Source organism: Meleagris gallopavo, chromosome 3, assembly GCF_905368555.1.
Source record: "Meleagris gallopavo chromosome 3, MGAL_WU_HG_1.1, whole genome shotgun sequence".
NCBI lineage: Eukaryota > Metazoa > Chordata > Aves > Galliformes > Phasianidae > Meleagris > Meleagris gallopavo.
Genome location: NC_139406.1, coordinates 3,730,664 through 3,743,290, shown reverse-complemented (window position 1 = coordinate 3,743,290; position 12,627 = coordinate 3,730,664). Strand labels below are relative to the sequence as shown.

General features: G+C 41.8%; 1 protein-coding gene across 11 annotated transcripts in view; it reads left to right on the top strand.

Moving 5' to 3' along the window:
• NFATC1 (nuclear factor of activated T cells 1) overlaps positions 1–12,627 on the top strand; it is a 114,926-nt gene that overhangs the window by 11,518 nt on the left and 90,781 nt on the right. For all 11 annotated transcript variants that reach the window (XM_085220087.1, XM_085220086.1, XM_085220083.1 and 8 more), the window contains exon 3: positions 6,809–6,968. In XM_085220087.1, coding sequence (XP_085076213.1) covers positions 6,809–6,968 — 160 coding nt within the window. The remainder of the gene's footprint in view (positions 1–6,808; positions 6,969–12,627) is intronic.

Genomic DNA, 12,627 nt, shown 5'->3' with positions numbered 1-12,627 from the left:
TACATTGTGTATTTAACATTTTTTCCACTGTTTTGGTCTCGTATAAAATATGTTTCCTGGTTCGCAATATGTTTCCATGTGATCTCATTAACTCGTGCTCTAGGGCAGTTGGAAGTTACTGTCGAAATGTGATTTTAAGTAATTTTACCAATCAGATACACTGACCATGCTTCCTTCCACCAAAAATACCTCTAATTTTATGTATATGAAAGTGCTGGGCAACTGAGCACAGACGTCAACAGGATCACAGCCAACGCAACAGAAACTATGTTATTTTAAATCTTTCAAAAAAAATTGGTTAAGAATTTGTCACAACAGATCTGGATTTTTTTCCTGTTATTTTACACATCTGTTCTATTTCAACTGCTGGGACTTTAGGGGTAGGTTCCAACAAACAACTCAGGCTCCAAAATCTACCCAATTGTAATGATTTTGAGATAACCATATTTGATTACCTCCTCAGTCTCTTCCTGAATACACATAACATTTTCATCAAAAGCAAGCGTGCCTTGGAAAATAACTGATGCCTTTCCCTCCTTCTCTTCCTCTCCCCTGTATTTGAGAGCAGGGGGAATAGGCTTTAGCAGCTGAATGGATGTCTCTTTACCCATGTTTTTATGGCAGGCATTAATCTAAAAAAGAAAGAGTGTTTTTTTTAATATTGTGTCTGGAACTGATGTATTTTTTTATTTCTCACAATTAAAACTCAATCAATTTTTGTATTTCCAAGTACTAGAAAAACAGGGAATAATCAGAGTAGGAGTAATGCATTGCTCAATGGAAATACAATCTTCGTCTTTCTTCTGATTTCTGAAGAGGACTGTGCAATTCATAAGTTTAGAAACTTATTCCAGATTGCCAGCTGTGGGCTCTTGAGAGCAGGCTTTGGCTGACAGGCCTCCAGGAAGGGCTACCAGCATGCAGCTGGATTGCGGCATGGCAGTTGGCACGCAGGTGCTGAGTGGGGAGGGAGAATGGGAGGGCAGATCCAAGGGCTGCCATGGAGTTGGCACTGGGCTTTGTCTCCATTCGTGAGCTGCAACTCGTTGTCTTGGGTCCAAGGCTTTGGATGTAGAAAACATTGACAGACCAAGCAGAGATTTACATGGGAAGCTTCAGAGCCAACCGTGAGGTGGCAATGGCAATCATACCTCTTCCAGACCTCTGTGTACCAGGAGAAACATTTTGTCATCTGCCATTTGTTGTACAGGCAGGCAATACTCTGTACTTTCTTTAAACATCCCTGAAACAATTGCTTTCTTTTCTCTGATACCATTATATCAGTTCTTCTTACTCTGTGATTGAGAGCCTCTCACAGGCAAAAATGTCAAAAGCAACGTGGAATTACACAGCTTGACTTCCTTTTGGATATGAGACCAGAACCAACAACACAGTATTTGGGACTCTTTCCAAAATTAAGATTCTGCTTTTTATTTCTTACCCACTCATTTGCATATCCCAAATCACTATTTACTTTAGCAGAAAGGATTGGTACTCACGAAAATGCCAGATTTTTGAGTATCTTACATCTTTTTACATCTCCCTATTTAGCTACTCTCATTAACTAACACAACTTCTTATTCACTGAAAAGTAACAGCTTCTCTATATGCTTTAATCAGTTTAACAAGAAGTGTGTTGGCATGTAACATTTTAATTTTCTTCAGAAGTAGTGTAGTGGGGAAAGGGGAGGAGAGAAACGGTTGGGTTTGCTGGTCAGATGTATGGCATGTATGAGGTCTACCACCAAAAGGAGCTTCCAGGAATAGACAGGCAGTTCCAGGTGGCTTATAAAAGCTCCCTACTGTATGTTTTTGTATTTTTTTCTTTTTTTTAAACAGCTGAAATCCACAACTTTTTTCACTGCAATCTTTTTTTTTTTTTCAGCCTGAAAAATAATACATATAACTTCTTGAACAGAGAGAGACATGTAGTTTTACATATGGAGTCTGTGACTTGCATATAGAGAATGTGTGGCTGGGTATCTGTCTACCAGTTTCAAAAGCACATTTTGCTTTTATTTGTGTCACTGGACTTGTTCATTATTTGTTAATTTTTTTTAGTCCACTTTTGTGACTGTGACAGTATTAAACTCAAGCATTCCAAATGATTCACTGAAGTCCCAAATTGTATGATTTACTTAAAAAAATATGGGTTTAATGTGCTTTTTTTTTTTTTTTTTTTTTTTCCTTATTATTCTTTTGATTTATGGACCTTTGGATATTCTTGTTTTTGCTTAAATAGATATTTTGGTCTAGCTGATAAGAGAAAGGATAACTTTACTTGGGAGAATTTGAATCTCCCACAAAATTGGTGTTTCTGAAGGTGGAGAAGGACCATCACAAGCACAGCAACATCAGATTTGCTGAACTGTGTATTTATGGCAAGCTTTTGTGTTTATTGCAAACCAGAGGAAATTCTTCAGACAAGGCAAATGCTGAGCTGTCAGGGCATGGCCCAGTAAGACAGAGACTTTTGGCCAAGTGCTGGTAACCAGTTCCCAGGGCTAGCTGGTGTTAACTGGGGGGCAGAGAGAGGGGGCAGGGGAGAACCTATCCAGGCTTTTCCTCTTCCCTGCTCTATTCATGCTGCATAGAGGCATCTTCAAGCTCCAACAAGTTGAGTCTGCCACCATGTGGCACCAATTTTTAGTTGTGTAGGTCTGCTTGCAAACTCATCTCAGTAAAACATTTTGTTTGTTTGATTTAAATCTTTCCAGCACTTTCTTCTGACTGCTTCTCAGTTCATTTAGACAGCCCTGCGAGCTCCTTATTAATGGTTTGCCCTCACAAGCTCATTTCAGCACCCTGTGATACTAAATTCAGAACAAGCAGAGATGCAACGTGAGCCACTTGCTGCTGCCATTCCCGTGGCACTAGGTTCTTGCTCTGTCTCTAAACCCAAGTCAACAAATGAAGCACTTCCTACGCAAATCTGTCTCTGAATCTTATCTTTCAGGATGGTTGTGTTGTGTATTATCTGTCCATGAGCATGATGATGACTTCTGCTCTTGGAGCTCAGTGTGAGGAATGCCAAAGCTCTGCACAGACTCCACAGTGAAGCAAATTGCTCTGCATGCCAGTAAGGCACAGCCAAGTCTGGGGTGGGATGCAGCATTTGTTTTAACAGCTCACAGCCAGGTTGCTCAATTGTCAGAGAGGAAATTTAAAAAAAAAAAAAAAAAATCCTCTCAGAGGTGAAATATAAAGCAAATATATGTCTCAGACCACAAGTCGGTGGGACCTGCGCTGTTTTCTTACGCTTCTGAAAAGCATGCAAGAATTTTAAACAGCCATCCATTTTAACATGAGACATGTAATAAGCAATAAATCATAACCACATTTGCATTTGGTGTACAGTTGAAGCAGGGACAAACTTAGCAGCATGTTAGAAGGTTCAGCAGCCCTGTGGTTTCTCTGGCTTATGCCTTTGTTTCTAAAGGAGTTCAGTGGAAGGCATCAAGTCTCAGCCACACGGCTACGTCACTTGCTTTACTTGAGCTGCTGAAAAGCACTTTCCACTTTGCTCCTTGGGCAGCAGCTTCTACTGCTGTCATACTACTGTCTTGAGTATATGACTTTGTGCTGTGGCACCTGGTGAAGGAGCAGGATTCATTTCTTTTCAAGACCAACAGTTGTTCCAGAGCCCTTTGTAGAACTGCGTAGCCAAGAGCAAAAATGCTTTCGAGAGTTTTGCAAGTGACCTTGCACATTTAGTAGCTTATGCGGTGAAAGTGTAGTGTCAGTTTAATTCCCAAATGCACAACCATCAAAATAAGGCTTACACACCTTTGCAAAGTTTAATAGAAGTTTTTGGCTTTGTTTCCTCTCTGCCAATATTCCAGTGTGCTGCCTAATATCTTTTCTTTTCCTACCCTGTAACTTGATAAATCTTTCTGCTAAAGGCAGAAGTCAGCCAGACTCGATAATCTGTTTATGATTTAATCATGTTGTGTATCTGGCGTATGCAAAATAAATCACAATTCATCTGTTTTGTAATCTGATTTATGTAGGACGTAGTTACATTGAGCAAGTTTTTTACAGTCTCACACCAGGTTTTGTGAACCTGCCTTGAAACAATCATCTCTCTTTACAACATTTTGAACGAATGCTGGAAGATTTATTATGATGTAGAATGGAATGGGACAGATTTTCAGTTGGTGGAAAATTCAATCAGAGGGAAATACACCAATGTATAATTGATATGAAGATCTTTTCTTTCTCTTTCTCTCCCCTTGTTAGTGGAGCGGCTCATCTCCCTTCCATGTGATACTTGCTAGTTGAAGTAGTTTTCAAATTGATAAAGTCTGCTTGCAGCAACTAGATTTCAGTTTACCACTACACAGTTTGCTAGGTGATTTTTTTCTTTAACCACATTTAGCTGCAGGAAATTAAGTGCGTGGTGAAGATAACCTAACATAGGAAATAGCTCTTACAGCCCCAGCCAGTGACACTGTCAAATGCATCACTCTGCTTCCTTTATCAGGAAAACTGTCATTAATTGTCAATTTATAACTGGTCAGGTGGTAGTTTGGAATTTTGATGATAGATTGCAGACTAGCAGCAAACGTATTTTTATTTTCATGCTTTATTTGAAAACATGAAAATCATAAATTAATTATACTGACATTTTCAGATGCTAATTTGAAAGTGTGTTGCGTTGGTTATTTTAAAAGGTCTAATTAGTCATGGAACTATTACATGGTTCCCTAAATTGTAAAAAATATCTGTCTGCTCTTGTGGGCTACATGCTGCCAGTTAGAGCAGGCCTTTTTAATGTTATGCTAATGTTTTTTTAATTGGATAGATGTTGTGTTTTCAGAAGAAAAAAAAAGAAAAAAAAGTCAGTGAAGTGAGAATTTACTTAAAATCAGAAACATCTGTTTTAAAATGTATGGTGATCATCACCAGGAGAGATACAGCTGTTTTGCTCCATGCCTTGTCAGTCGTCATTACTCAAATGTGGCTTGTCCAGATTTTTTTTTTTAGAGATTTTCAGACTAAAGAATGTGTACCTACAGCACTAGACAAGGAAGAGTGGCTTTAACAGTGGCCAATTGCCTACAATTTTTAGTTGGCTCTTAGCTCTTTTGCTGTGCATCCAGTAGCAGAAGAGCATGCAAGAAGTGCTAGTGCCTCTCCTAGACACCATTTGTTGCCTACCTAAAAGCTTGCCTGCGCAAATTGTTCATTCTTAGTGCCTTGAGCACTAGGAGCAGGACTTGAGTCAAAACACCCATCTCCTTGTCCCTGAGGTGGGCCCTGTCTGTTCTGGGGCAAGGCTGGAGAGCAGAGCAGCAGGAAGCTTGGAGTGTGCGTACGTCTGGGATGTAGTGTCTCCAGTGGGCCCTCAGAGGCTCCGGCTTTCTCTCGCCAACAAAGCAGCATGTCTGGCTGCAGTGACACAGATGGAGTATGTGGAAAGTGTTAGCTGTGAGATAATGACTGACTGAGTGTAAAGCAGCCACCATTTACAGAAATTTTGTTACAGAGGTTGGGGATTTCTGTAATGCACGTAGTGCTTGTTCGTAGACAATCAAGTTGTTTGGGGATTTCTGTAATGCATGTAGTGCTTGTCCATAGGCATTCAAGTTACTCAAACTTGAGGTAAATAATAAAGGCAAATTTATAGGCAGTGAAGAAGATAATGTTGAAAATCTTGGCACCACCTTAAGTCCCATGAGTGCACACGCACTTGTGCTCCAGCAGATACAAATGAAATATGCTGGTGATAAGTACTGGATAAACATTACAAAATGAAATGAAATGGATACGTGCCTGCAATAAATGCGCCCAGCACAGAAGCTCTGCTGCATCCTCTCCCTCCCAGCCAGCTTCCTGTGGTCATTGTCACGCTGCTCATACCACATTGGCACCAGGGCCCGAGGGCAGGGTAGGGAGCTGCTACATCCCAGCCAGCTGGCCTCTGACTGGGCTCCAGCTCATGAAGCTCATGCTTTGGTTTTAAGATCAATACGTTTGTGTACTTTTTCAACGATATTTGTTCATTTCTTTCTCATTTTCCCCAGAGCATCTGTGTGGCATTTCTTGCAGCTCAGCTCTCCTGCCAATATTTTCAAGTGTGGTTTTACTCTGGATGTGGGTTTCTAAGAATGACGCTCCCTCACTATTGCATACTGTCAGTTCTGCTTGCTTTTGTGATAGTAATGAGTCCTTAATATTTTAGTAATTGCTGAGTCAATACAGAGCCGGAAGAGTGAGCTGGATTTTCTTCTGGCTCGTGCGTCATCATTGGTAGGATTTGTAACCACGTTTTGACTTCGGGTCTTGCTTCCCTGTGGTGTGAGAGACCGGCTTTGCTTTGAGACCCTGTGAGATGTTCTCTTGTTTGCAGGAAGGCTGGGAAATGGCCTTCTTGTTATTGCTATGCAGATTTGCTTAAATCTATTGGATTAATTAAATGTATAACTTCTCCAGAACTGGTTTGGCATTGTCTTTCACAGCTGAAATATTCTCCTCTAAATTCCTCTCCATCTTTCTGCCTACCTTTTGATGCAAGAATTAATATATTAAGATGTTTGTAAGCCACCTCTTAATGTTTTCCCATTTTATTTACAAACTAGATAGCATCTGGGCTATCAACTATGTTCAACCCATAAGTCTTCATAAAATAATCATTACTTCCCAAATTACTCATGTCATGGTGTTATCCATTTTGGTGAAAATTTGAATGTAAGATGGTGAAGGATGAACTGTGAAACATAGTCTTTAAAGTAATAGTGCTGGACGCTTGTGGTTTGTGATATTGTACTTGATGCTAATTTTTAATATTTTTTCCTTTCCATTATAGCCCATCCCTGCCTGCCCTTGATTGGCAGCTGCCATCTCACTCAGGACCTTATGAACTGCGTATTGAAGTACAGCCTAAATCCCACCACCGAGCTCATTATGAGACAGAAGGCAGTCGAGGGGCTGTGAAGGCATCTGCTGGGGGCCACCCCATTGTACAGGTACCAAAATGTGCAGTGGAAGCACAGGTTGTTTGTCTTGGCACTCTGTGATTAGCACCATGTATTCTCCAAATCTGAAAAGTGTTATAAGTGATAGGAGGTTTTTCACATCCTCAGAGATTACTGTGTGTGAGCATGCATGTGGAGTGTATTTTACATATTTTAAACTTAATGGATCAAGCTTTTATTGCAGATAAGGCAATAGCATCTGTTTGTTCTCTTCCTTTCCTTCTCCTCACTGTTCACTCAGCAGTCTTAGCAATGTGAATGTGGCACAAATGCGTTCTTGCTTTTTTGTGCATCAGTACACAAGTTGGAGATGTATAGCTGGAATGCTGTGACCATGGACCTGTCTGAGCAGTCAGATTCCAGACATGCAGTTTATACTGGAATCAGCTGGGGACGTATGTCAGTACATTTAGTCCTGAATTTGTGGTTGGATCTAATCAGAGCTGTGAACACATGTTGGAGGGCAAAGCCATAGCAGCAATGTGGAAGCATGTCGCTGGTTTAGATATTGCAGTGTGCAAAGCATGGTTTTATGAGTTTGTTCTGTTTAGATCCTTAAACCCTTCTAGCCACTTTGGAAAATATCTGAGGGAAGTCTGAATCCAGTTTCATGAATTCTACCAAGCTCTTCAGTTACTGTATATAAAAGCATTTAATTTAATAACACTGTAAGCTGACCCTTAATTCAGTTACATGACTAGTCTCATTCATTTTTAAAGGAGTTTTCTCAGGAGCAGGAAGAACAAGATTTAGTTGTTTAGAAAAAAAAAAAGAAAGAAGTGGGAGAGAGCTAGCTGTACTTGTCCCTCCCCCATGGCTGCTTTCTTACCCCAGAGTTAACTTATGAGTGCTCCCTGACTGGGATGGGAATCTCCGTGCAGGGGAGCCCAGGTATTTCCACTACCCTGGCGCAGCAGGCCCCACGGATGTCATGGCACCGTCTGTGGGAGTGAGGCACAAGCTGGCTCTGCGTTCAGCTTGGCTTTATGCCACAAGTCTTCCTGTCAGAGGAGCGGTGTTAGGAAAGGCCGGGTGGCACAAGGGTGATCTGCAGGGCCCGTGTGTGTCTGTTTGTTTGCGTTAAAGCTCTCTCAGCAAGCACACAGCTCGGAGGAATGCTGCCAGTTCGGAATGACATTCAGCAGGGAGTGCCATTACAGATTTTGTGTACTGGTGTGGCAGCTAAAAACGGAAAGTGTGGCAGAGTTGTCAGCAGCAAACACAGTTTGCTCTTCATCTCTGCCAAAACCCATCAGTGACATGGGATTATGGAAGTGATCTGCTGAAAGACTAAAGGTTTTAGCAGAACACTTGTGAATTATATTAAAGAGGGTTTTGTGACAGTGCACTTGATGACAATTAATACCTACTCTGTCTGTGGCTCGATGCAAGGAAATGTAAATGGGGATACATCAATTCACAGTGGCCTGCCTGACATTTACAGTTTCCTACGTGCTCTTCAGGAAGACTGAATGTGATGCCAACACTTAATTGGACTAAGTGCATCCAGACGTTTCCCCTATCATCCTCTGTCCCAGCCTGCAGGGAGTGTGCGTGCAGCTTTCAAACACAGCGTCCGAAAAGAGGAGAGGGGAGGAAGCTGTTCATAGGCATTAAGGGAAAAGGGAGGAAGCAGCCAGTCCGAGCTGGCTCTACCAGTTCAATAAAGATTAATGTACTTTTTTGTATTTTTACTACAACCTGAACATCTTTTTCTACGAAAAGAGAAAAATTAAAAAGAAGGCCAGAGAAAGCTCCTCCATACCGACATTGTCATCCCAGCCAGAATTAGCTGTTTTAGGAAAAACTTAACAGCTTCTGATTCAGACCAGAAATGGATGGATGAATGTAAAAAAAAAAAAAAAAAAAAAAAAAAAGAAAGAAAATGCTTGCAAAGAAAGGAAGAGGAGGTAATCTAGGGAGTAACTTCTGATAATTCCGCGACTGATTGAAGCTGTGAAATGCAGCTCTGGACCAACACATTTCCAAGTGCCACAAGTGTTTGAGTCAGGGGTTTTACTCAATTCAGTTACACGGAAAGGAGTCCAAGCTTCCACGCTTGCCCTCAGGTGAGGACTACTACTGACCCACAGTAGCAACAAGCCTGGCAGGCTCTGTGGGCTGCCTGAAGTGGCACAGTCCTGTCCCGACCTGCTGCTGGGAAGTGACACTTGCTTTTGCCATCTCTCCATCAGCTGCCTAGGGCTTGCTTACAGGGGACTCTTGCGGGCTGTCTCCCAGTCTGTTTCATGCCAGCAGGATTTCCTTTGGATGTTTCTCTGAGGGATGGCTGCACCCTCCTTTCTGCGCTTAGGAGCATAAAGTTGCCCATGAGTGCTTTCGCTGAGTCCTGTAGCATGATATTCCCCTCTCACACGTTTTCCCCATGCCTGTGTGGATGTTTGGCTGCCGCAGCAGCCCTGAACCTAGTTCTTGATTGCTAAGCATTTTGAGAGTGAGGGGAGCTGGCTCACCTAGGAAGCTAAAAATGCTGCAGAGCACTGCCAAACGAGGGGTGCTGGGGAGCGATGCTGGTGAGCTCATGGCTGGCACTAGCTTTTATCCGCTGGCCTGTGGAAGTATTTTGTTGCTTGTAATTTCCTCTGGTGATTTCAGACTGGGGTACTCTCCCTTTCTAAGTCAGTGTCCAGCCAGTGCCCCAGTGGGCTGCAAGCATCGCACGGTGTCAGGTGAGGCTAGTTAGACCTGGGGGTCTGACCACTCTGGGAGTGAAATCAGGCCTGCTAGCCTGACTATTTTAAAAAAATTCTTTAAACATCTTAAATATTTCTTCCATTTGGACCTGTCATCCATTCTTCATTTTAAAAGTGGCAATGAACAGTTGCACAAGATGGGGGTTACATTCCAGCCAGGTATGATTCTGTTTTAGCTGCAGGTAAGTAATATGCAGATAAAAGCTTGGGATTCATGGGAAGTGGTGGCACCAAATTATAAATATATGGTCTGCAGTTAGTCTAATTAATAACTCCTCCTAGGGATAAGTCAAGTACTTCGGCTGCTTGAGATGGAATTTTTACAAGCAGGGTGTGGTATATCTGTGAGATAAAGTCCAAATACTCAAGAATGTTTAATTAAAGCTTATGAATTACTCCCATAGGAGACTGGAGTAAAAGGTGAAAGAAAAAAATTCACAGAATAGTCAAATAAGCACATTCAAAAGTTATGATTATGGTTTATTTATTTTTTTAATATAAAATATGCCAGGAATTTTCTCCTCGTTCAATCTCAATATGAGATAAATAAATCAGTCAGGAAAGGGGGAGAAAATGATTTGTAGGGGTGGGTATTTCTGGTTTTTTTTTGTTGTTGTTGTTATCTAGATACCTAGCATTGGCCTGGATTTCTGTTCTTATTGGAAAAAATGTGTTAATACTGAAGATACAGTGAACGTTGCTGTGCCTTTTGCTGTATCATGTGTTCTGTAGTGGGATGCCACATGCTGCCTGTGGTTTGTGTGCTCCAGTATATAATTTGATCTGAGCCCATGAACAGATGAAAAGCCTAAAGTCGCTAATTTTGTAGGTTAAAATAAATAAATACGGAAGTGAAAGATTTGTCTTGTCATGGACTGGCTTCGATTGGAAGAGATCTTGAAGATTATCTAGTTCCAGCCCTCTGCCATGGGCAGGACTGCCATCCGCTAGACCAGTTTCCCCAGGGCCCCATTCAACCTCGCCTTGAACAACTCCAGAAAAGGGGCATCCACCTCCTCTGGGGTGGCACTGGAATGGCTGCACAGAAGGTGGTGGAGTCGCCGTCCCTGGCAGTGTTCAAAAGGTGTCTGGATAAGGAGCTACGAGATATGGTTTAGTGCTTGTGGTAGCAATGGTTGGAGGATGGTTGGACTAGGTGATCTTGTAGGTCCTTTCCAACCTCTTGATGATTCTATGATTTTTTTCACTGGCCTTCACCTGTACATGAAGTCTCTTGCTGTGATCATTCAATCAATTCTTTATCCACCAAGTAGTTCACCCTTCAAATCCATATATCTGCAATTTGGAGATATGAATGTGAAGCTGGACCTTATCAAAGGCCTTGCAGAAGTCCAGCTGCTGGCTATCACGGGCACCCATCTGAGTCCTTTCAGCTTCTAGACCCAAGAACTATGAATATCTTGCACAAACCCTTTACAGAGTATCAAACCATTGTAACTTCAGGGGGCTGTAGTCAGTCCAGTGAGCTGCAAATGCCTTCAAACTGGGGTATTATGTTTGAACCCCACAGCCTCATGTAGCACTGCATCACACATAATGCTTCACAAATAGTTGACAGCATGAGGTAATAGAGCTGTGCAGTTACACAAACAGTATGGGAGAAAGAGAGAAATTAACAGCTAAAGGAAAGGACTGGAAAGTGGTGTTTGCAGTTGATGACAGGAAAGAGATGAAGGGATAAAGGCTCTTCTAGGCAGAACAGGGCAAGTCCTTCCCAGCAATGCAGTGAGCTTGTGGTGAGCTTGTGCTTCATTTTTAAGCACACAGTATGGGATGTCTCATATACCTGGAGAGCGTGCATAAGTGTTTTCTTGGTAGGGGACTCAAAACAACGTGAGTTTGTTTTTAAGAGGCAGGGTCACACTGTTTCTGGGTGAGTCAAGGGAGCTGGAGGAAGAACAGTCCGTGGTTGATTCAGCTCCTGGCAGCCTGATGCCTGACCAAGAGGAGTGGATGTGGAAAAAATCGTGTTAACCATTTTCCCTTTACCACTGTTCACTGGTCAGAGCAGAGAAAAGCCATATTCTTTTTAGTAAAAGAAGATTTAGTTTGTTGTACCACAGTGGACTTCCGTTCTGTGCTGTTTTTAACTTCTTTATAGAAGACAGTGTCACCCTATTATCCAGATGGAAATATGATCCTTTCTTATGTGAGAATATAAAGACACTACCAAGCACCTGTTAGCCAGGTTGCAACTAATAGCACGAAGCCATGCGACCATACAACAAATCAAAAAGGAGCCTATGTTTTATTGCCTTACTTTGGACAGCCTTATTCTTCATAAGAATAAATCTAAGCAGAATGGCTTTCTCACTTCTTGCATCTGTATAGTTAACACTAACCTCAAACTAGCAGACAGATAATCAAAACTGAAAAGTAGAATGATATGGCAGATGTTTTAAAGCTGTTATTGCTTCTATAAATCCAACAAATGGAAGAAAGCCCACTGAAAGTTTTTTACTGCAGCTTTTCATCATTAGAAGATGATATTTTGGGAAGAAGGGAGTTTCTCTTTGTTGGTATTTCATATAAAGCTTGGTCCCACAGGGCACTTCCATATAGGTAGCTTATGGCTTACCTAGGAAAGGCCAAGTCCAGAAGGGAGCCACTCTGAAAAGAGTGTTGCTGTTAGCCAATGAGAATTTAATAACCCTGAAAATGCAACTTCAAGTCTGATTTATGAGTGATCTTGGGGACAGGCCTCTGATGTTTAGAGCATCAGCCCTTTCCAAGTGAATAAACAAAATTTCCACCAGCCAGCACTCGGGTGATGCACTCCACTCTCCTTTTAAAATGGTGCCTCACCCATGCTCAGCCTGGCTGATGCTGTAGGACATATCCTGACTGTTTGGATGACAAGATATTTAATCTGGTTTTCCAGCCTGAAGGATTTAGAAGAGCTTGCTGGGTTTGCC